General features: G+C 45.2%; 2 protein-coding genes, 1 long non-coding RNA gene and 1 other non-coding gene across 4 annotated transcripts; all 4 read left to right on the top strand.

Annotated features, from left to right (window-relative positions):
• Positions 1-3574: 3574 nt before the first annotated feature.
• LOC135390876 (uncharacterized) lies at positions 3575-4159 on the top strand. The gene has a single exon (XM_064620828.1). It carries the CDS (start codon positions 3575-3577, stop codon positions 4157-4159), a length of 585 nt encoding a protein of 194 aa, XP_064476898.1.
• Positions 4160-7485: 3326 nt separating this feature from the next.
• Positions 7486-8813, top strand: LOC135390866 (uncharacterized). Its single transcript, XM_064620817.1, has 6 exons — positions 7486-7553; positions 7615-7882; positions 7940-8035; positions 8206-8379; positions 8468-8584; positions 8808-8813. Exons 1-6 carry the CDS (start codon positions 7486-7488, stop codon positions 8811-8813), a joined length of 729 nt encoding a protein of 242 aa, XP_064476887.1.
• Positions 8814-8839: 26 nt separating this feature from the next.
• Positions 8840-9609, top strand: LOC135373282 (uncharacterized). Its single transcript, XR_010416400.1, has 4 exons — positions 8840-8951; positions 9011-9109; positions 9232-9403; positions 9549-9609. It is a non-coding gene; the product is annotated as an uncharacterized LOC135373282 (long non-coding RNA).
• Positions 9610-24925: 15316 nt separating this feature from the next.
• Positions 24926-24997, top strand: Trnaw-cca (transfer RNA tryptophan (anticodon CCA)). Its single transcript has one exon. It is a non-coding gene; the product is annotated as a tRNA-Trp (tRNA).
• The last annotated feature ends 3 nt before the right edge of the window (positions 24998-25000 follow it).

The raw sequence follows: 25000 nt of genomic DNA, 5'->3' as shown, positions 1-25000 counted from the left end.
GGGGATGCCGGATTCTACTCTCGATTGCGGGCCGTACTGCTCTGTGTCTGCGTTGCAGGCAAAAGGGCCACATCAGAAAGCATTGTAAGGCGCCACGTTGCGAAGAATGCAAGAGGTACGGCCATAAAACAGAAGATTGCGTAAAGTCGTATGCGCAAATTACTAGACCATCGACAGAACACGACACTTTAGAAAATACACTAGACGAGGCTGAAATGGACGACATCACAAAGAACGGGGAAGAAACTGTGCCCTCCATGGAAACAGAAGAAAACAGCGCACGAAATATTATTCCACCAGGCAAGGAGGAGCAGCAAAGGTCAACGGGTTCCGAAACGGACTCGCTTTTGGGGAAGAAGGAAGAGGCATCTGAGAGCGAACAGGATGATGATGTTCAGGATAACGTTGAAGGAACATGGAAATCGACATTAAGAAAGAAGCGGAAGTACACCCCGACTATCCCTGTAGATTCAAGGGACAGAGCCCAACAAACAGGACAGCAGTGATGGCCAGAGTCACTAAGGTTGCAATTTTCATTATTTATTTTATGCCCTGGGTTACATTTGCGACACTGAATTGTTGTAGTTTGGTGACCTGGGAAAGAAAAAAATGGCTGCTAGGAAAAGCACTGGAGGAAAACATCGATATTCTGTGCGTTCAAGAGACGAGGTTATGATCATCAGAAGAAGAAGACGCAGACTCAGGTTTTCAAACAACATTACCAGGTATTCCACTCGAAAGCAATCGGAAATAGTGCAGGGACGGGGATTCTTATCAGACGGAGACCACATATTCGAGTGGTGCCAGATATCGGGAACGATTGTAGCGGACGCGTGGCCTTTGTAGATTGCCTGATCGGAAAGGAAATGTCACGTGTGCTTTCGGTGTATGCTCCGAACGTGGCCTCAGAAAGAAAAGACTTCTTTCAATCTTCATGTGAACTCATAGACGTCCCTGGGAATATTTTTATGGCTGGAGACTTCAGTTGCGTGCTAGAACCAAAGGACTGCACGTATTCCACCTTTAGATGTGATCCAAGTGTACGTCAGCCTAAGTGGTTACTGAGAGAAGCTGACCTTGTGGATGCAGAAAAAACGGCAAAACATGAAGAATGCCTGTTCACTCACTGGCAGGGCAATTCCCACGCGCGGCTTGACCGAATATATATCCCAGGGGAAATGTCGATACCTCGTGTCAAATACAAAGTGAAACCAGTTGCTTATTCAGACCATGCACTGGTTAAGGCAACGATAAATGTAGGGCCTCCGCTGAAAAGGACTGATAGCGGCAGTGCAGTATGGAAACTGAATGAAATTATTCTGGACAATGATGATTTTATCAAAAGGTTAAATCAGACCGCATCACTCTATTGGTCAAGGAATACGCCGGATGCATGTACGTGGGAGAATTTCAAAGAAATCGTTAAAACAGAAGCGATATATTTCACACGAGAGGTCGTTAATCAAAGGAAACAAGAAAGGGACGCATTAAGAGAGGCATTAAGAGAGATTGGTCGTTCTTGTTAAAGAAGAAGAGAATGATCCCGGAAGATTCATTCAAGATATCAAGCAGTGTAGAGACCAACTAAGGGAATTTTACAAAAACGAGTATAAAGGGGCCCTCATCCGAGGCCGAATTCAAGCAATGGAAAGAGACGAGGAACCTTCGAAAATTTTCAAGTTGATAGAGCGAGGAAGGAAGAAAGAGAAGATGATAGCAAGAGTCAAGATAAACGGTGAAATTGTTGAAGAGCAAAAAGACATGGAACGGGTGTTCGTTGACGCATACAAACAACTTTTTGGCAGAAAAGAAACTGCGCAACGTGGGACATGCAGCAAATATATGCAAAGCGTTCCGAAAGTTACACCAGCAGCGCGAGAAAGGGAGAACGCCCCCATAACAATAGCAGAAATAGAAAGGCAAATTAGAAAACTTCCCGATAATAAATCTCCGGGACCGGACGGAATAGGGACGGCGTTCTACAAGAGATTTGCGTCGGAACTCAGTCCAATACTGCAACAGGTTTTTGAAGACGTGAAGAAGAGAGGCCTACTTCCACCAACCATGAGAAGATCACTAACAGTTCTGATACCCAAACACGCAATGGCGGGTTCGGAGCCGCCAGATGTGGGAAACTACCGACCAATTTCTCTTCTCTGTACAGACTACAAGATTCTAGGCAAGATACTCGCCGTACGGTTAGGCAGAGCGCTTCAAGATGTTATCGGGGAGCACCAAGTGTATGGTGTAAAAGGAAGGAGGATATCGTCCCACTTGCACGTCATGAGGTGCATGGTGGAAACAGCGCAAGTCCTCGGCAGTCCCCTTGCTGTTTTTCAACTCGATTTAAGTAAAGCGTTCGATCGAGTTAGTCACCGTTATCTGTTTGCTTTGTTAGAAGAATGCAATGTAGGAGAATACCTCCTCAGCTGGCTCAAGATTTGCTACAGAGAAATCACCACTGAACTACTCGTCAACGGAGTACTGACAGACAGAATAAAAATCCGGTCATCCGTCCGACAAGGGTGCCCTCTTTCACCGGTATTATTCGCGCTGTATTTGGAACCTCTCTGCAGAAATATTATACAAGACAAAAGACTAACTGGTTTTAGGGTGCATTCAAGCAATGTGAAGGTCTTGGCCTATGCCGACGATGTTGCGTTAGTAGCCTCCTCCCGGCCGGACCTCAGTATGATGCTTGAACATGTAACGTTGTTTACGGAGATGTCGGGGGCCCAACTGAACATTAAGAAGTCATCGGGAACATGGCTTGGACTGTGGACAGAGACGCCCAGTAAATACTTGGGGACGGAATGGGGCGAAAGGCTGACCAAATACTTGGGAATCAACATGGAGGTTGAAAACAAGATGGAGGACCGGTGGTCTAATGTGGTACAAGGGCTAAATGGGAAGTTACAAGTGTGGCGTGGAAAAACTCTCGCTATCCTGAATCGAACAATGGTCTGCAACACTGTTCTTTACCCGGCTGTATTATACAGAGCATAAATGATGCCACTCCACTCTCAGACGATACAGAGAATTCATAGGATCTTTGCGACTTTTGTATGGGGCTCAACAATGGAACGTATGCGCCGCACGAACCTGCACTTGCCTGTTAAAAGAGGAGGCTTCGGCCTTATCAATGTCATGGTTAAAACCCTTGTTCACCGATTTTTGCTATTCCGCGACGAAAACAACGCACACGTAAGAGAGGCGATACAGACATTAGGAACATCTTATCTCGCGCCATGGGTTGTCTCGACAGCACAACGGAGGAAGAAAACAGCGGAGTTAAGCTACTACAAAGAGATAGCTGACGCAGTGAATTTTTTCACTGGGAAGTACTCCTGGGATTACCTTATGACGGTTAAAAGGAAGAAATTGTACTGGAACACGGTTAACAGCATCTTCCCTACACCACTCTATAGAATAAATGAGCATGTGGCGAAGACGAGGACAGCTGATGCTGTCGGCTCGAGCAATAAAGCATGAGCTCAGTTCCTCGCTGATGCTTCACCAAACCGGACAGGCTCTCTGTCTCTAAAGTGGTGACCCGAACGATTCGCACTGCAACATGGAAGGTTCACCTTCCGCGGCCCGCGTTGGGCATTTCGCTATCCGCCTGCCACCATTCATTCGGTCCCGCCCCGACTTATGGTTTCAACAGGCGGAATCGCAATTCGCTTTAGGCGGCATCACTACCCAATCGACTAGGTACCATCACATCTTGTCTGTCCTTTCCGAGGACGTGCTACTCGAGGTCAGCGACGTCATCAGCTCACCTCCATTACAAGATCCCTACGACGCCCTTAAGCGTGCTGTCATCAGCAGGGTTCTTCCGTCCGATCGTCAGCGGCTGCACGAGCTCTTCTCAAAGGAGCCCTTGGGGGACCGCAAACCTTCACAGCTCGTCAGATACATGCCACAAATCCTTGGAACCGCTCCTTTTGACGACAAGCTCTTTCGTGAGCTCTTCCTCTCAAAACTTCCTCATGCCGTCCAGCTGGCACTGTCTGTTACGGAAGAGACCGACATTGTGTCATTAGCTACCAGAGCGGATAAGGCAATGGAGCTGTTCTCCGACTCGTGCAACCCGTCTGCGCTGGCAGCGCTTGAAGGCACGCATGACTTTTCATCTTCACCAAGCGCTCCTTCCTAGCACCAGTCACAGCACGCATCCTCTGTGTCGGCAGCGGAAAGCTCTGACCTGGCCTCGCTGCGGGTAGAAGTCCACCGCATCGCAGACATACTCGAGCGATCCGGACCCCGCGACAGGACTTCCTCAGGCCCAGACCGTTCTACTCAACGTCGCCGTGCCGCACGTTCCCCGACTCCTCCCACTTCGCCGCCAAGGCGCCGACGCCACCTTTGTTGGTTCCACAGCCGTTTCGGTCGCAGAGCTCGGCGATGCGAATCCCCGTGTGCATGGCAGGGAAACTACGCCGGGGGTTACTAGCGGCGACCGGAAGCCCCCACCACATACGGCAAGGTCGCCTTTTCTTCATCAAGAATCGGTGCGGCAAGCACAATTTCCTTGTCGACACCGGAGCGGAGGTCAGCATCCTCCCGGCCTCACCATCCGACAGAAGCAGAACGCCCATCATGTATCTCACAGCAGTAAACGGCTCCAGAATTCCTGTTTACTACCGTCGTTCATTGTCTCTCGACTTCGGATTACGCAGGACATTTCACTGAGTGTTCCTCGTTGCTGACGCTCGGCACTGTATCCTAGGCAGCGATTTCCTAGGGCGCAACAAAATCTTGGTTGATGTCGCTGGGCAAAGGCTGGTGGACCACCTTACTGGCGTCACGGTCAACGGCGTAGGTACGCGCGCTACATCTGTCGGCCTCGCGATCACTCTTCCGCAGAACAATGTTTTTGCCGATCTTTTACGACAGTTTCCATCCTTGACGGCACCGTGTGACTGGACGAAGCCCGTCAAGCACCCTGTCGCCCACCACATCGTAACAAGTGGCCAACCAGTATTCGCAAAAGCACGTCGCCTAACATGCCCAAGAATTAGGGACAAAACGTAAAGCAGGCTTCACCTAAAAAGGCTCCCATAGAGCCTGTGTATTTTGGAACGAAAAGCGCGTGCTACATATTCTGCTGGCAGCGCTTTGCATTCGTTCTCTAATGGCATGTTGCCCCTGCCAAGACAAAACTTTTGAGCATTTTTTTGGGCATGAATAGTGGCATCTTCAAGGTTCCATTCGGGTTCCAAATTTTGAACATGTAAAGGAGCCTTCAATCGCCGCACAAACGCGTAGCGGCGAAGCCTACGTTCAAGGCCACGCGCAACCACAGGTTTGGGAAATGGCTCGCCGCAGAAGAGACTGCAACAGATAAAGAAGACAAATAAGAAATAACAATACGAGGAGCAAAGATTTGTGTGTTACTTCACGTGGTAAGGGTATAGGATATAAAAAGCTAAAAACTTGACAGAGTTAGGAGAACTGACATCGTTCAGGTTGTAATAAAGAGCAAACGTGTATACATTATGGCTGTTACGAAGTCTGTTGGTATCATCTGCTAAACTGTGAGCAATCAAACAAAACATAAAATAAAGGTGTGGTCGGAGTGAACGGCACAACAAAGACAACAATAAATGATGACGATGAGATGGGGTGTTTCACCGCGGAGGTGCGTACCCTACCCCACTGCACGTGGAACATTATGTGAAGATGATGAAGGAAGGATGAAAACACAAGAAAGAACTAAAATGAACGGCAGAAAATGGACCAACGACAGCTTAAAGGGACCGAAAAGTGAAAAATAACCCCCATATTTTGGCCCACCATCCTGCACATTATCATTGTTTGATAACACAGAGAAAGCATTACCTCACAAATCGGAATATTTTTTACGTATAAATATTTTGAAGGTTGCCGGAACATGGACGGTGCTGCCAACAAACGACAAAAAAGAGTAACTTGGGTTTCAGGTCCAGGGCGTCCGGGATTGGTCAACCTGTACCACGTGACAATTAGTTTCTAGAGAACAAAGTTGATACACATTATCGTTATAACTAAACGTCATTTTAAAAATGACGTTCACTTCCAGGCATTTGAAGAACATAGTTTCTATACTAATAAAACATTCAGCTACGACGCGCCGTGTCGTTTTCAAGGCCGTCTGCAAGGCCGTCTGTGTTATCGCGCTTATTGTCTACGCCGTGGGTGGTCATACCGGCAGCGCGAAGCATGAAGTGAAAGTCTGTGAAAGTAATCAAATAACTTGTCTGTCACTGTTGTGTCACGTATTTACGAATGCCTGGTGTACGTTGTGGAGTTCGGGGATGCGGAAATCGTTCATCTTCGACGACGGGCGTTTTCTACCACAAGATTCCACAGGATAATGCGCGAAAACGAAAGTGGTTCGAAGCACTCGGCTATGAGATACAGCAGTCGTGTCGTGTGTGCTCATTCCATTTTTCTGCCGATGACTACGAAGATGCCGCAGTTGGCGAAGTGCGAAAACGTCTGAAGCAAACTGCCGTTCCGTCACCTGTTATTCTGCCTCGCTTTGGTGACGGGCTCAGCACAACGTCTCAGGTATGTACAGGTGTCACACATGTATAAATTATAATATAGCGATGACGTATACCATTTAACTTGTGTTATCCTACCCACTGGGCATTGTGAACATGACCAAATTTAATTTTAGGGACATTCCGGTGTTGAAGTGGCGCCGGACTGCTTTGTAGTATGTAGAGATCTCACCATTTGGTCATCTTTTGAAAATTTCTGTTTTGAAATAGTTTTAAAACTGTTTCAGGTCGACTGCAATGATTTCATGGACTTGTGCATGGAAGTCACCGTATCGGATGACACTACTGATGCTGCTAGCACATTGTCCGCGTCGACGGACACTGTTTGCGAAGTACGCAGTAAAAAAGTCTTGTCTAGATCTGCACTGCAAGAATTCAGGACCAAATATACTCAGTAAACTTGAACTTTCCTACTTTGCAGGAAACAACTGTAGTCGTGTTCGACCATGCATACTGCAGCACTGTCTCTCCAATCACTATGAAGTCTGCATGTAAGAAGTGTATACAAGATTAGTGCTCAATGTGATCCGCATTTCTTATTACTCTTTTTGTTTGTGTCTGTGTGTGTGATCCAGGCACTCAAGTTAACATGACAGAAATAGCTGGAAGCTGGTGTGCTAAAAATGATGATCCGGATTTGCCAGGAGTGACAGCATTCCTACCTGTGGCTTCGTCTCCCCCTCTTGCTTCTACCAGTTACAGCTGTGTGATTGCTCAAGAGGTAGGATAGGGGTGAGTCTGTATCCAACTGATAATATTTTTGCAATCCTTACACGGACACAAAGACACCTGAAAGGACATCACGTGGGCCAATAATTACATCGACCCCCACTTCGCAGATTCTGCCAAGTCCACAGGTGGAACCACTAGCTTTGTTACGTGTTGCAGACTTTGTAACATTTTTGGAGTCTTTGGACAGGTGCAGAACATCAGTATGACATCAACAGTGGGAGAAGAAACTGATGAGAGCTACTACCCATCTGAGGATAGCTACCTTGAAGGGTACAGGAACACTTTCTGTTGAAGCAAACTTATGATTAAAGATGGCCAATTAATTTTCTAGAGACACCACTACACCTGAATGTCCAGTGGAACAGCGAAAATTCATTGTATTTGAAGCCCCACTACTGGAATTGTTCAAAGCATGTCGCAGTTGCAGTGGGTCATGCAAGGTTACCACATCAGTTCGGGGCACACTTCTCACTGTTGTGTCCGAATGTGCAAGCGGCCACAAATTCTCTTGGAACAGTCAGCCAGAACTGAACAGGATGGCTGCAGGAAACGTTCTGCTCTCCGGTGCACTACTGTTCAACGGAGCCAGTCCCACCAAGGTGTGTACTTGCATGTTTGGGAGCATACATAATAAAATGTTACATCCCTTTCTAAAGGTTCTTCGACTGCTGAGCTCCATCAACATACAAATGATTTCAAAGGTTGCATACGACACATATCAGAAAGGTTGCCTACTGCCTGCTGTATCACAGGTACCAGTTCCTAGTCGCTTCCACAATACTTGAAAATCTATCTAAAAATATTAATTATCATCATATGATTGTGATAAGTAGTAACTGACAAGCATCGGTGCTTCAGTGTATAAGGAGGTATTGAGTTTGCTTTCTGCAACAATGGCTGTTATATTGCACAAATCTTACAGGTTTGGAATGCAGAACACAACCACCTGCTCCTTTCACTTCAAGACAAGCCTGTTGACCTCCTTGGAGATGGCAGATGTGATTCTCCTGGTCACTGTGCCAAGTACATGACATACACTTTTATGGAAGCCCATTCAAAGAAAATCGTCAGCTCCGTTCAAGTACAGGTTGGTGAGGTAGGTGTTTGGCACATATATTACTCGTATAAGGCCTACAAGCTGCCATAGTTTGATTCTTTCTTTTTGTGTGTTCTTCTTGCTCTAGTCTCCAGATGTTGCTTCCAGCACAAACATGGAAAAGGTGGGATTTGTGAGATGCCTGGACGAACTGAAATCAAATCACATCATCGTGGCATCCATTACGACTGATCGACAACCTGCAGTGAGAAAGCACATGCGTGAAATGGAACCCAGCATAGTGCATGGATTTGATACCTGGCATGTGGTGAAAGGTGATATTTACTTGCTTATTATATAACCCACATCCTAGGGTCGATTGCACTGCTACTGATACGCTGTACATCATGACCATTTCAGTGCTCTGCCGTTAAATTTATGTCATGAATTTTTATTGTTGGGCTTATGTATTTAAATTTTGTATGCAGGCTTGAAGAAGAAATTGAACACAGCAGCCAAAACCAGTGCAGGTGCTCCTTTAAAACCATGGGTGCAGCATATTTGCAACCATCTCTACTGGTGCAATTCCACAGCTGAGGGGAATTCAGAACTGCTACTGAGCATGTGGAAAAGTAAGACTTAATCAGATAATAACAGATATGTAGCTCTGACACTAACATTACTTCATTAGGCATGACACGCCACATTACAAATGTCCATACGGGTCACGAAGGTCCATATCATCGCTGCTTACATGACACAGTTGGAGAAAGGCCGTGGCTGCAGCCTGGTAATTTGAATTAGGAGAAGCGCACTTTTCCTTAGTGTGTTAGTCTAGCATAATTCACATGTACCAGACATAATGTATGTACAGTGTACATGGCGAGGACAACAAATGCTCTGAATGTGCAGGTACCGTAGCTTATGCAAGACTTCTGAAGATTGTACTGAACCCAAGGCTACTGAAGGATGTTCAACAACTATCAAGAGTGGGTCAGACATCAGGGCTCGAGTCATACCACTCCGTCATACTGAAGTTCGCTCCTAAGTCCACAGCATACACACCGAAAGTTATGCGTGCTAGGTGCGTACCCACGCTTTGAAATGGGAAGAAAGACAAGGGGTTGACGTAGTGCTTGACCTTTTTTCTTTACTGTATAGGTTGTCAAAAAGGTTATTTGTGAGGTATCACATTTACAATGTCTTATCTCTTCTATCACTCCTTGTAGGACACAAATAGCTGCCCTGCACTTCAATGAAAATGCTGACCGGGAGTATGCTTATGGAAAGGATGGACAACAGATGCTCAGGAGGAAGCTCCTAAAAACAAAGAAAGGGGCAGAAGTAGTTTCTAGAGTGAAGACAAAGGCCACTTACAGTATGAAAATCTCTTTCCTTTTATGATACAGGCATTTGTACTGCTTATCTCTTTACAGATTATGTGGCAAATCTTCTAAAGGGGGCTGTGACAGTGTGTGAAAGCACAACATACAGTGCCATGGTAGCAGCCCACCATAGTCCCGAGCCTGCGCCAATGACTGCAGCTTACCCACGTGAATCGAAAGAGGTCCTGATTGCGAGAAGGATGCTTCGCTTTGCAACAGAGTGATGTAATGTTGCTTTACCCTCCTTGCATAACTTCCTGTTGAGCACTGTTGCCTTCACCTTGCACTATAGCTCTCATGAGGCCACCTGCAACTGCAGTCCTGACCTGGGAGCTGCTTTGGATAGCCAGCTCTACCAAAACTCCATCAAAGCTTCCAAAGATGAATGAAGGGAAGTACCAATTACTTTGAATAGGGTGTTAAAGGAGCACTAAAATGCAAAAAACAAGTTAACTTTACATTGCGTTACATGCAGTCAGAGCCGTTTCATGGGGGGGGGGGGGGTAGAGGGGCAGCAGCCCTGGGTACCTTCCCTAAGGCGGCACAGGATGGTACATCTGGACAGCACGGTGCACAATAAATCAACAGCCGGCATATTTGGCACCCGCACCTAAGTCAGTTGGCTCCAGTGGCTCCTATAAGCTACTGAAAGAATAATAGGAAAGGACTGTGTTATAAAAAAGCACCACTTTGTTCTCTTTGTAGCACACTGGAGTCATGTGACCAACTGCTGCAATTCACACAGATAAATTGGCACCGGAAATGGTTTGTCTCTGTCAACTGCTTTTTCACCGGTCTTCACCTCGGAAGGGCACGCTGTGTTAAGTACTGGGGGAGGGGGGGGGGTCTTCGTGCCCCAGGCGGACTTTGACATCGTAACTGCTAACATGCTAACTTTCCACATGACATCGTAACTCAATATGTACATTGATTCCATTACAAAGGTGCAGTCAGAACTATACAGGCTCCTTGCTTCGGCACGAATGCAGTAAATGTCTGCCGCACATGCTATGCTATAGAGCAGTAACTGTGAAAAACAATAGTGCGAAGGACGTGAATATAATTGTTGTCAGTGGAACATTTGTGATAACTGTTGTGGGCAACGATTCCGTAAATCTGTATTGAAAAAGTGATGTGACCAACACACATCATGTCGCACATATATGGTGTACGTACTACGGCCAGCCCCGTTCCAAATCCACAGAAACACGAAAGGCTTCTCCTACTGTCTCATTGGATGCTGCCAATCGTTGCTGCCCCTCTTCAATCGTGCTCATTGCTGCCAAAGACTGTTTACATTGTGTTTTTCTTCAAATGGTGGTGCTTTGTGAGCTAATTTCGATTGTATTATACTATAATCCGAACACGTACTTTCATGTAAAGAGTTCTTTTTGCATTTTAGTGCCCCTTTAAATAGACATGATCTGCCTTCACCGGATTATGTAACAGTTCTTTTTGAATTTGTGGCATAATAATCAAGTGGCATGTTGTAAACCTATAGCCCAGAATATGAGCCTGTAGCCCAGAATGTAGGTGTCATCCTCCAGGTATCATCCTCCATAACTGGAGCCTGATATGTTAGGGTTCAACCTGATTCTTCCCTGAATTTGCAGTGCATGCGCTTTTTCTTGCTTTCTGTTTATTTGCCTGTTATAGAATGTCAGACTTCTTTGATATTGTTTTACTTGCTTTTCTTTGAAATCTTAATCCTTTCTCCACGAGAGTGTGTTCCACAACCTACGTCCCATCACCATACTCACAAAGTGCATGAAGGTGCACCTAATGCTTCCTGATCCATGAATATGTAAACACTGTTACGTGACGCCAGTGATGATAAGGTGGCCAGCAGAACTTTTTACTCATATAAAGTGTTGCGACTCCTTATCTGAGGTTTTTGTTCATTGAAGTTAACTATACTGCAATGTGACTTATTGTCTTGACTTCGTTGTACTCTATAGTATGAGAAGTACAGGACTGCACAGACAGATTTGCTCATATGTTTTGTAAGTGTCCGTCTGTGGCATCATCATGCCACGCAACTCTTTGTACAGTGAGGGGAGGTAGGTTCCTTGGGAGAATGAAAAAGGAGATTGGTGTCATGCATCAAAAGCTTTTCTACTTTTAACCAACTGTCAAGTGACCATGGCAAGACTAATGGAAAACTTTGCAACCACTTACGTACCACAGCATGTTACAATATCACTGTCATTGTCCGCGCTATGTGGCTCTAGCTGCACTCTTCTTTATATCATGCTTTCACATTGTAATTCCAGTATTTTTTCTCTTTTTTTTCCTTGTGTTTCAGTTGCAAGTCTTCGCACAGGTGCATAACAGGACCCTAACCACGGATCATGAAGAGAATGGCGTAGTCCAGGGCACAGAGGGGGACAATTGCAGCAGATCCCTTTTTCTTAAACAAGGACACTTCTAATATGCATATTGTTGGTAAGGACCTCATATGTGAATTTTGGGCTGCTACCAATGGACTTCATTTGACATACAAACACCCTAAGGTCGTAGCTTTATAGTTTCTGTATCTTAACATCAATTATGCACTGATACACGTATGCAGCTTCTGCACGTCAAGCTTAAGGAAATATGCCTTGCAGTACTATTCACTGGCCCCACACAAATTGTCAAAGCACTTCTAACGCTTTTGGACACCATAGGATTTCCGTCATCGCTCTGAGGCAACCCATTACTCCATTTCAGCACATTACCTCAAGAGATGGGGTAGAGCCCCATAATATTTATTTCAATTCTGAATGTAGAGTGAATCTAGGTACCTTGATGCTCTTTCGGTCGATGCAGCAGAAAAATACATGCGAGGCAATTGAAAGGGTACTATAGAAACAGAGTGTGTATTGGAGCAGCCCATATCCTTGGTCCTAACTATGCCAAGTTACCCAATTTCGGACGCAAGTCATTTATCGCTCTCCCGATTCTACCTTCCCTAAGATTATGTGGTTCTACACGTGCTGCATGGACGCTATCTTTTTTTACTCATGCTTTCCGTTTCTTGTGCTGTTGAATAATTGTGAGTTTGCAGCCATCATGTTGTCATGTTGTCATGTATGTTGGTGTGCACTAATGACCTTGTGAACATGCCAAATCTTTTTCTAGCCACAACTTCCACCTCTGCACCGTGCTGTGACTGAAGAATGTCGAGTAGTCCTACTTTTGGACGGAAACTACATGAGGTAGTAATATCCAGATTTCTAAAACTTTTGTCAGCAGACATTTGCTGTTTCTGTACAACTTTCATCGTATATTTCTTTTGTCACAATTAGCACACTCTCGAAGAACAGCTCTCAGCTTCATCTATGTGCTCCATTATTATTCCTGTACCCTTTTCATCAACAGGAGAATACAAAAGCACATATATGGTAAAATGTAACTTTCTTGTTAAGCTCAAAAGTGAAAGGCAAAACTGTCTATACTACCATTCTGTATCTTACCTATTTTTTTTTCCAGGTTTTACAGCTCTATGAAGTACATGAAAACATCAGAGAGCAGAAAGTCCTACTCTGTCTCCTAAATTGCTGGACATTAAAAAAGAAAAATACAGAGTTCTGAAAAAATGTTGTTTCGGCTGTTTTATTATATTTCAATTAATTGTTCCGCGTAGTCTGTTGCGTACACTGAAGCCAGTTTCTATTTGGAGGACTGTCAAAATTTCTTTACAAAAGTATCTCGGTCACAGTCACCGAGAACTTATATGAAAAAAAGAATACGTGGGTACAGTCATTCTCATTCACAGAGACTGTTCACAGTAGTTTTGTTGTCGAATGGTGGCGAATCGATTACTGTGTGCAGAAAAGTGTCAGTATATTTCATCTTAAAAAAATAGCATTGCAAAGGTAGTGTGAGCCTGTTACTACATAATAAATTATGTAGCCATTTTGGAGTACTCTTGCCCACACCGATGCTGCATGGTTAACTGTGAACTGAGATGAAGAGGTGCTGTACCATTTAAGTCAGCACTAAGCACTTTCTTTACAAGTGTTAGTTGGTTATATGATAATAGATCAGTTACAAGTGCTCCTTTCAGTGAAATCAAGTTAAGTGTTTTCAACCGTTAATTAGCATTTGCAAACCTGGTCAATCTCTAGTGTATAAAAAATTATAAACACAGTTCAGGTGAAGTACAATGATAAAAATTATTTTATTTACTCTCCATATATACAAGACATGAGTATGTACAAATAGATATGCTCCCAGGCATTCATGCAAAAACATAATAATTACAATATTGTGGGACTATCTGAAAGGAAAAAGCAATGAAAAAATTAGCAGCAAGCTAGAAATGAAAATTTGCAGGCATCAATATACATTTTTACAAGTGTGCAGGTTCAAAGCCCTTATACACATCTGATGGAAAAGCATCCCTAATGGCATGCACCACGCAGGCAGGAAGAATCTTCCTATGGTGCTTTCCCAGACCACCCCATATCCACCTTGTGAATTGCCGATAGGCGATATAACGGAATTTCCTGCAGAAATAAGGTTTTTCCATTCAGTTTGCCGTTCAAGTAGCGCGTAAACATGCACTCACTTGTTCACGGCGATGTCACGTATGTTGGCATACTCTTCAGTATCTCGGATGTACGTAAAAGACACTCGCAGAACTTCGGTGTCGAGGCAGAGTATCTCGAAATATTCGTTGTCTGTAATGCAGTTGACCGTCTGCTTTTTACAGACGTTCTCTACCTCCCGGCAGCACAAACACTCGTCAGCGGTATCCATCGGTTTGCACTTCCCGCAAGAACACCTGCACAACGAAAAAACAGCGCTTGTTTCACCTTAAACAAGTGCTTCTCCCTAATACATATAAATTTCACTAACCAGTCCGCGTTCCCGGCACGATCAGATCCTGGTGAGGACGGCGGTGACTCCGATATATCTGAGGATGATGAATCTTCTGCTGCGACGTACACACTTTCCGGCATGCTATCGTACGAACAGAAGTTCTGTGCACGCGATAGTTCTAGAATGCGGAGTTCTAGCGCACTCAGGTTCGGGAGACTCGACATTTTCGACGTAGAAAGTGGTTGCAGACGCTCACAGCCACTTTCGTTTTCACCGGATTAGCGAGTGGAAGCGCGCGTATTACATGCATCCTCGACAGATGGCGCGGTGTTATGCCATTGTTGAGAGACTGCCGGTTTCCTACTAGGTACCTAGACACGCAATCATCGAAAATTCGATTTAAAAAAAACTACAGCGATTTCAGCGGAGTTCTTTGACATTTGACATTTGACTTTAGAAGGTTCAAGCTTTTCAATGAACATAAAGTTTCGATAGGTTTATATACACTTTTCGGTCCCTTTAAGACGGCATGTACTACTTTGCACAGGAAAATGTGATATCTGAGGTCCTACGATGTGCTAGGGTTGTCAAACCAAGTTTATCGAGGATAGGTTCATAATTATAGACACCAATGTGTCGGTCATAGAGAATGTCAATGACTCCAAGGGATTCAATGTTGTCATTCGGTCAATCTCTTATCGTTGAAAATTAGTGAAGCTAATTAAGTATTCCATTTCAGTTAGCCATCGAACACTGATGAGACCGGCTAGGAAAGATATCCGAGAGGCCAGGTATGTTAGGCGCCCAAACGGCACGTCCGGGGCTCTCATAAATTTTTAATAACAACTGTGGAACCTAACAAAGGACAACCTCATGTGTTTCCATACTGACTCCCGGAAGAATTCGAGGCTCGTTCGAGTAGACCGAATGTACAATCGTATTTATGAAATAGCGCACAAAAAAAGGAAACTAAAAAAATGACATGGTTGCAAAATTTGAGACATGCACAAATAAAAGATTTGACTAAAATTGACTAACGAACCAACATTCAGTTTGATTGTAGAAACAAGGTATTTTGAGGCACGATAGATCTATAAGTTGAGTAAATGTTGGCGTGGATATGTCTCGGTGACGTAGATGGTGTCGTCTACACGAAAAAAAAAATGCTGAAGGCAAGGCTGAAGGCAAGGCAGTGCAGAGAACCTACGGATACGCATGTAAGATGAGGGAAGTAGGACAACCATGCACACACGCGCATGACGCTGAACTATAAAACCGATCTATATATTCCGAAACTCCGAGTGGATGGACACACCGTTTGTATAGACTGCCGGTTTCGTGTCTTCTTTCTCGCTCTCTCCTTTTTCCTTTCTTTTTTTTTGGGGGGGGGGCTTATTAATACCTGAAGACAATTTATGATACAGCTGATGATGTCAGGGGGCTCGCTAACGCAGGAGCCTCTCTAGCGAGGAAAGCGCAAAGACGGTCACGTGGTCGGTTTGTATTACAACACATTACTCTACTCTCTTTTGACCACAATAATGCTCGTTGCGTTGTCAATGTCATCTGCATATTTTAGACATTGTAGATATGTCGTTCACCTCGAAACTACAAAAAAAGTTAAGAAATCACGACTTTCTGCTGTTTTTGTTTGATTTGCGATTATCTGGCAACTTTCTGTTGTCGTCATCTCTCAAAATCTCTCAAAATAAACACAATTTCAGACAACAAAAAAAAAAAGAGAAAAGTAAAGAAATATATCATTCTGCTTTCCTGTCTTTTATTTTCCATACTTAATACAGCTAAAGCCGTAGTGGCTCAAATCTATCCCTACTGCCGCCTAATGCCGCGTGCTTTTCGACAGCCGTACTCCTGGCTTTTCTTTTCGTCAGTGGAGAGGGTTCTAGCAGGTGTGCTGTCTCATCAGCGTATTTCTTCTGAAGATTTACTATCTTGATCCAGCCGTCGTACATACTCGCGCTTTCAGCAGACTGCTTGGGACTGTGTTGTTCGCTGTCGCGTCTTCTTCATTTCATCATCTTTGTTTCTGTAGGTGTGAAGAAAAGTTTATTCACCGGTTGATAAGCAACTGCGTGCACCACGTAAAAGTCAGTTGTGTAGCATCGATTGCTAATACGTATGAGTTGAATAAATACGAATGAAGCATGATGAACATTTGATTTACACATAAGAGTTAGTGACGTCTTCATGTTGGGAAAAACTTCGCATGGTTGCATAGCGATCACAATGTCCTCCTTTTAACGTTGAAGCCAAAATAATCGGGGGCACTTCAAACCACGTTACTCAAGCTGTGACGCAACATTTGCCTCAGCTTGCCGTCGTCTGGATCTTTGGACGTCGTTCCCGATTTCCGTTCTTAGCTCACCTCGCGTCATAGAGTTCGACACTTAAACCTCGCCTCTTTCCTTTTGGGTGGTACCTTCTTCCCAGTACGCGACGTCACGTTTCTGATATCTCCTAGCCTCTAGCGCAGACGAATTTTCTTCCAACTTTAATATATTTTAGCCCATCCCACGCCGCGTCCCATTTGTTCGTTCGCCGATGATGTAGGTTCTCTAAGACACAATTTATCTTTTCTAGTCCTTGGCTAGAAGGCCATCCTAGTCAGCGCCGCTGCATGTGGCTCATCGCGGCGTGATGCGAAAAAACATGTATATACGGGGTCACGCTCTACTGTCCGTACCTCTTGCATTTGTTTCCCAGATCTAGAAACATACTTAGGACGTTTAACGTCTCCTGACGCTGATCTTTCCCTGTAGTATCTTGCTCAAATTCTTTTACCACACGTCTAAAAAGATCCCATAAGTGTACTAGTTCATCTCTGGTGTCTGAGGAAAGAACAACGCGTGGTAGATTATCAAGAAGTAAATCGACATCCTTTCCTGTTAATGATGTGAATTTAGCAACTTCCGTTTTGCTGTCAGTGAGCAGTCTGACGTTCGCGCCAGTTTCCTTTATAATGTCCACCAGTTTTCTCACGGACGTGTCTTTTCCTTTTGGATCGCGCACTCTATTAGCAGTGTCTACGTCCTGCATTTCCAGAGCAGGTTTTCAAGAAGCTGCTCGACTATTCGTATCTTCATGTGCAAAACATCAGGGACAATAAAGCGGGGTTCTATAGAGAACAATGGGGAGTGCCGCACTGAGTTTTTCATGTTGCCATACATCTGCGTCTGCTTTCCACTGGCCGAATAATAACTTGTGAGTGTTTGTTTCACAAAATTGTTTATCATAATAATACATAAGGGGATCGTTAATTCAAGAGCTTATATGCATTCCATTACCGATGCCAAACAATTTAAGAAATGCTTATGCGACCATTGCGGGCGGACGGGTAACGTGGAAATTGGAGCGATCTGCATGCCTACACTGGCGGCACTTTGCTGGGGGAAGGGATGAAGAGGGGGAGATGAAGGAGGAAGGCTCACGCGTCTGGCTGGCATGACCATTGCGCTGCATTGCCATTTTTCAATTTCCACTTTGTACGTGTTGTCATTGTTTGCTCCAGTTGACCAAAATGTTTCATGCACTTGCTTATTTACCTCCACGTATCTGCACATTTTTTTCATGTGGTTGTATGCTGGTATGTTAACATTATGCTACGAAATGCTAACCTCCCGTTTGTATTGCCTCCATGGCCAACAGGGGAAATAAATACATGAGTCTGTAGGTCTCACAGCAAAACAACCGTCCACCTTCCGCGTACATCCTTTGAGAGCGATAAGAGATAAGAGCGATAATCAGCTTCTTTTGCGGGACTCGCCGATGCCACTCGACTACTGAAGTTTCTCTCCCTCTCTTCGTTTTTTTTTTCTTTTCTTTTTTTCTTACAGCGGTTGCAGACCGGCCACTGCTGCACGGCTCATGATGTACTCGTACCGGGGCATCAAGCGCGGAATTATTATTTTATCTGTATCTTGTTAAGTTGCCCGCTTCATCACGACTTCCGCATTAACCACACGACAGACAGAAAGGCGAGGGCGATTACAGCAGTTATCAACGAAACCCGTGCGCAAAAGTAACGACCGACTTATTGTTTTCTTTGATTTTAGTGACTTTTTTTCCCCTTCGATACTTCATCTAATGAAATCATTCCTAGCTGTAAGACCTTTCTTAAGGCAGTAAGTCTCCATGTCCTCATTGTAAGTCGGCATGTCCTTATCGTAAGTCCCCACGTCCTCAGTGTAAGACTCCATGTCCTTACTGTAATCCTCTACGTTCTTGTTCATCAAGATATCTACTGGACCTGATAGCACTGCGGTCTTGTCTTGAGTAGGAAGTATGCTAGGACGTTGCCAAAGCTTATTCGCTCTACGCGCGTTCTTGCTATTGTTCCTGTATGCAAGAGCTTTTGTGCCCCTATTTTCTGCGGCTGAGAATTCTGGGAGTCTGCGACGGGAGTACGAACAGCTGCGCCTTCCTATATGTCTTCAGACTGCCTGTACCTGTACGCCGTAGAACGAATAATTGCTAAGAGGGTATTCGATAATCCGTATGGGAATATACAAGGAATATATTACACTCCGTGAGAAAGCTTGCAGATATTATAAAGGGATCTGGTGCGAACGTCAGACTGCTCACTGACAGCAAAACGGAAGTTGCTAAATTCACATCATTAACAGGGAAGAATGATGATTTACTTCTTGAGAATCTACCACGCCTTGCGACCCCAGCCCTGTCCTCGGACACCAGAGATGAACCAGCACAGTCATGGCGTCTTTTCAGAGGTGTGGTAAAAGAATTGAGCAAGATACTACAGGGAAAGATCAGCGTCAGGAGACGTCAAACGTCCTAAGTATGTTTCTAGATCTGGGAAACAAATGCAAGAGGTACGGACAGTAGAGCGTGACCCCGTATATACATGTTTTTTCGCATCACGCCGCGATGAGCCACATGCAGCGGCGCTGACTAGGATGGCCTTCTAGCCAAGGACTAGAAAACATAAATTGTGTCTTAGAGAACCTACATCATCGGCGAACGAACAAATGGGACGCGGCGTGGGATGGGCTAAAATATGTTAAAGTTGGAAGAAAATTCGTCTGCGCTAGAGGCTAGGAGATATCAGAAACGTGACGTCGCGTACTGGGAAGAAGGTACCACCCAAAAGGAAAGAGGCCAGGTTTAAGTGTCGAACTCAACCAGCGCGTGTCACGCATGTTAGATATGGACTCTATGACGCGAGGTGAGCTAAGAACGGAAATCGGGAACGACGTCCAAAGATCCAGACGACGGCAAGCTGAGGCAAATGTTGCGTCACAGCTTGAGTAACGTGGTTTGAAGTGCCCCCGATTATTTTGGCTTCAACGTTAAAAGGAGGACATTGTGATCGCTATGCAACCATGCGAAGTTTTTCCCAACATGAAGACGTCACTAACTCTTATGTGTAAATCAAATGTTCATCGTGCTTCATTCGTATTTATTCAACTCATACGTATTAGCAATCGATGCTACACAACTGACTTTTACGTAGTGCACGCAGTTGCTTATCAACCGGTGAATAAACTTTTCTTCACACCTACAGAAACAAAGATGATGGAGTGAAAAAGACGCGACAGCGAACAACACAGTCCCAAGCAGTCTGCTGAAAGCGCGAGCATGTACGACGGCTGGATCAAGATTGTAAATCTTCAGAAGAAATACGCTGATGAGACAGCACACCTGCTAGAACCCTCTCCACTGACGAAAAGAAAAGCCAGGAGTACGGCTGTCGAAAAGCACGCGGCATTAGGCTGCAATAGGGATAGATTTGAGCCACTACGGCGTTAGCTGTATTAAGTATGGAAAATAAAAGACAAGAAAGCAGCACGATACGTTTTTTTTTTTTCGTTGTCTGAAATTGTGCTTATTTTGATAGACTTTGATAGGTAGAACAGAAAGTCGCCACAAAATCGCAAATGAAACTCAAACAACAGAAGTCGTGACTTCTTAACTTTTTTTGCAGTTTCGATGTGAACGACATATCTACAGTATATAAAAAATGCAGATGACATTGACAAGGCAACGAGCATTATTGCGATCAAAAGAGAGCAGAGTAATGTGTTATAATACAAACGGAACACGTGACCGCCTTTTACAATTGCGCTTTCCTCCCTAGAGAGAGGCTCCTGCGTTCGCGAGGAAGCCTGACATCCTATAGCTGTATCATAAATTGTCTCCCCCCCCCCAAAAAAAAAAAGAAAAAGGAAAAAGGAGAGAGCGAGAAAGAAGACACGAAACCGGCAGTCTATACAAACGGTGTGTCCATCCACTCGGAGTTTCGGAATATATAGATCGGTTTTATAGTTCAGCGTCATGCGCGTGTGTGCATGGTTGTCCTACTTCCCTCATCTTACATGCGTATCCGTAGGTTCTCTGCACTGCCTTGCCTTCAGCCTTCAGCATTTTTTTTTTCGTGTAGACGACACCATCTACGTCACCGCGACATATCCACGCCAATATTCACTCAACTTATAGATCTATCGTGCCTCAAAATACCTTGTTTCTACAATCAAACTGAATGTTGGTTCGTTAGTCAATTTTAGTCAAATCTTTTATTTGTGCATGTCTCAAATTTTGCAACCATGTCATTTTTTAGTTTCCTTTTTTTGTGCGCTATTTCATAAATACAATTGTACATTCGGTCTACTCGAACGAGCCTCGAATTCTTCCGGGAGTCAGTATGGAAACACATGACGATATACTGGTTGTCCTTTGTTAGGTGCCACAGTTGTTAATAAAAATTTATGAGAGCCCCGGACGTGCCGTTTGGGCGCTTAACATACCTGGCCTCTCGGATATCTTTCCTAGCCGGTTGCATCAGTGTTCGATGGCTAACTGAAATGGTATACTTAATTAGCTTCACTAATTTTCAAAGATAAGAGATTGACCGAATGACAGCATCGAATCTCTTGGAGTCATTGTACATTCTCTATGACCGACGCATTGGTGTCTATAATTATGAACCTATCCTCGATAAACTTGGTTTGACTACCCTAGCACATCGTAGAACCTCAGATATCACATTTTCCTGTGCAAAGTAGTACATGTCGTCTTAAGCTGTCGTTGGTCCATTTTCTGCTGTTCATTTTAGTTCTTTCTTGTGTTTTCATCCTTCCTTCATCATCTTCACATAATGTTCCACGTGCAGTGGGGTAGGGTGCGCACCCCCGCGGTGAAACAGCCCATCTCATCGTCATCATTTATTGTTGTTTTTGTTGTGCCGTTCACTCCGACCACACCTTTATTTTATGTTTTGTTTGATTTCTCACAGTTTAGCAGATACCAAGAGACTTCGTAACAGCCATAATGTACACACGTTTGCTCTTTATAACCTCAACGACGTTAGTTCTCCTAACAGTTGTCAAGTTTTTAGCTTTTTATATCCTATACCCTTACCACGTGAAGTAACACACAAATCTTTGCTCCTCGTATTGTTGCGTCTTATTTGTCTTCTTTATCTGTTGTAGTCTCTTCTGCGGCGAGCCATTTCCCAAACCTGTGGTTGCGCGTGGCCTTGAACGTAGGCTTCGCCGCTACGCGTTCGTGCGGCGATTGAAGGCTCCTTTACATGTTCAAAATTTGGAACCCGAGTGGAACCTTGAAGATGCCACTATTCATGCCCAAAAAAATGCTCAAAAGTTTTGTCTTGGCAGAGGCAACATGCCATTAGAGAACGAATGCAAAGCGCTGCCAGCAGAATATGTAGCACGCGCTTTTCGTTCCGAAATACACGGGCTCTATGGGAGCCGTTTTAGGTGAAGCCTGCTTTACGTTTTGTCCCTAATTCTTGGGCATGGCCCTGAAAAACTTGCTATTGCGCGACAAGAGTTCGACCACATGCTCGCTGTCGGCATCATTCGTTCACCATCTAGTAGCTGGTCTTCACCCCTTCACATGGTTCCCGAAAAGACCGGTGACTGGCGGCCCTGTGGTGACTATCGCGCGCTAAATTTGGCTACTGTTCCCGACCGCTACCCCTTGCCCAACATCTCTGATTTCACCACGGGTCTTTCCGGTGCAACGATGTTTTCGAAGATCGATTTAATGAAAGCCTACCATCAGATACCAATGGCCGAGGAAGACATTCCCAAAACCGCAATAGTCACCCCTTTCGGCCTCTTCGAGTTTCTCCGAACGCCGTTCGGCCTCCGGAATGCTGCCCAATCTTTTCAGCGGTTCATTGACAACATCACTCGCTGGCTACCTTTCGTATTCGCCTACCTCGACGACTTGCTAGTGGCCAGTGCTTCACCCGAAGAACGCCCTCAACATTTACGAACTATATTTGGACGCCTGGCCGACCATGGGCTGCTGATCAATGCCGACAAATGCGAGTTCGGAGTTCCGGCCTTGGAGTTCTTAGGACACAGAGTAGACGCTCGAGGAATTTCCCCTCTTACAAACAAAGTCGAGAAAATCCAGAACTTTCCTCTGCCGTCGTCCATCACCCAGCTCCGCCGTTTCTTGGGAATGATCAATTTTTATAGGCGTTTTATTCCACGCTGCGCGGTAATACTACGACCTCTTGAGGCGCTCCTGAGGCAGACCAGGTCGGGAGCCACGACGCTTTCCTGGTCCTCCTGGGACTTCAGGCCTCGTGGAAAGAGGATTTAGGCTGCACCGCTGCCGACCTGGTGTACGGCACCAGCCTTGCCCTTCCGGCCCAGTTCTTCGAGCCCACCAGAGCTACATTCCTCAACTGCCATTAACCCCTCGGACTACGTAGAGGACCTGCGTGAGCACTTCTCCTACATCACACCCACTCCTACGCGAGCACACCAGTCCGGCAAGCCTTTTGTCTCTCCGCAACTCACCTCCGCCACCCACGTTTTACTCCGGACTGATGCTTTGAGGAAATCGCTGCAACCTCCCTATTCCGGCCCCTTTCCCGTCCTGGAGCGGCACCCGAAATACTTCGTCATAGACTGCCACGGCCGCCCCGAAACGGTCTCCACTGACCGCCTGAAACCGGCTTTCGTCGACGCCGATGACACCCCAGCGGTCCCGACCACCAGCACCGCCGGCCGTCCCAGCATCCGCCGCAAGACCCCCAAAAGAGTCTCTTGGAGTGACGAAGTCACTTTCGTTAGGGGGGGGGGGGGCTACTGTGGCGAAGACGAGGACAGCTGATGCTGTCCGCTCGAGCAATAAAGCATGAGCTCAGTTCCTCGCTGATGCTTCACCAAACCGGACAGGCTCTCTGTCTCTAAAAGCATATGGAAGAAAATGGTGTTCTACTTAAAGTGAGGAAAATGCCAGTGAGCACAGCTTCGAAGAATTTTTATACCAAGTTTTATACAGAAACACTTCCAGTGAACCTGTGGTTGAAAAAAAAGAAATTCCACGTCCCACAGGGAAGCCAGTGTGTGATGTGCAATGAGGAAGAGACATTGGCACATGTATTTCAGGAGTGCAAAATATCGTACTTCTTCTGGGGGGACCTCGGTGATGCATTAGGAAGGACAATGAGACCAGACTGGATGCAACTTAAAACTTTGAGTGGTGACTGCATGGCGAATGAGTCTGAACAAATCATAGTTTTGTTAAGTCTACAGGCAATCTGGTACACACGAACAGCAGTATCTGAGAGAGACCTTCAGATTGTCGGTGCATGGGATAGGTTCTACTTCCAGCTACAGAAAGACAAGAACTTTTGACCGAGTACCCAGGCAGGGAACCACAAGGCTGGAAAAACGCGATTAACCAAGTGGAGCAATATCAACGTGTGCGAGCAAACAGAGAAGAAAGAAGGAAAGTAAGGAAAAGAAAACAAAAAAGTACTGTCCTACTAACGCACGACAAGAGGCGAGCTCTCGTGGGCTGGTGAAAAAGGAAAAAAAAATGCTGGCAATATCCCAAGCAGCAAAATGTACTGAAAGTAGAGTGCAATAGGGGTGGACGGGTAGGTGGAAGGCCTTGAACAGACTGATGAAACTAAAGAACATTGATAAGACACATACCGTCCACCCCTATTGCACTCGACTTTCAGTACATTGTGCTGCTTGGGATGCTGTCTGAAGTACTTCCAGAGTTTAACTATCGTTCATAGTTCACAAAGGTATATGATATGGCTTGGAAGAAACCTGCTTTGTAAATGTACCGAAGAGGGTATCCATCCACGAGGATGTCTGGACAAGAAAGTCCATGGCGTTTTTGTATATATGTAAATAAGCAAAAAAAAAAAAAAAAGGCGGCTGGCTCAGTGGAAAAAAAAAAGGCGCAATGGTAGCGCGTCTGACTCCAGATCAGAGGGTTGCGTGTTCAAATCACGTTCAGGTCACGTTCCTTCTGACATTCGTTTCCTGTATGGTGCGCACAACATAATGGAGGCGCTTGAAGTTACTGACCTAAATCCTGCGTACTTGTATGAGTCCGCTCAGTGACTACACACGAGAAGGTCATCTGTTCGGTCGGACCCGATGGCGCAATGGTAGCGCGTCTGACTCCAGATCAGAGGGTTGCGTGTTCAAATCACGTTCGGGTCACGT

The sequence above is a fragment of the Ornithodoros turicata genome, chromosome 1 (genome assembly GCF_037126465.1).
Source record: "Ornithodoros turicata isolate Travis chromosome 1, ASM3712646v1, whole genome shotgun sequence".
Lineage (NCBI taxonomy): Eukaryota > Metazoa > Arthropoda > Arachnida > Ixodida > Argasidae > Ornithodoros > Ornithodoros turicata.
Note: the sequence above shows the minus strand (reverse complement) of the source record. Positions and strands in the feature narration are given on the sequence as shown.

Bases quoted from the DNA above. Each gene is read 5' to 3' on its own strand.
- LOC135390876 (XM_064620828.1), top strand. From the start codon at position 3,575: ATGGAAGGTTCACCTTCCGCGGCCCGCGTTGGGCATTTCGCTATCCGC.
- LOC135390866 (XM_064620817.1), top strand. From the start codon at position 7,486: ATGACATCAACAGTGGGAGAAGAAACTGATGAGAGCTACTACCCATCT. The intron at 7,554-7,614 runs GTACAGGAACAC...TTAATTTTCTAG, and splicing joins GAGGATAGCTACCTTGAAGG to AGACACCACTACACCTGAAT. The intron at 8,036-8,205 runs GTACCAGTTCCT...CAAATCTTACAG, and splicing joins TACTGCCTGCTGTATCACAG to GTTTGGAATGCAGAACACAA.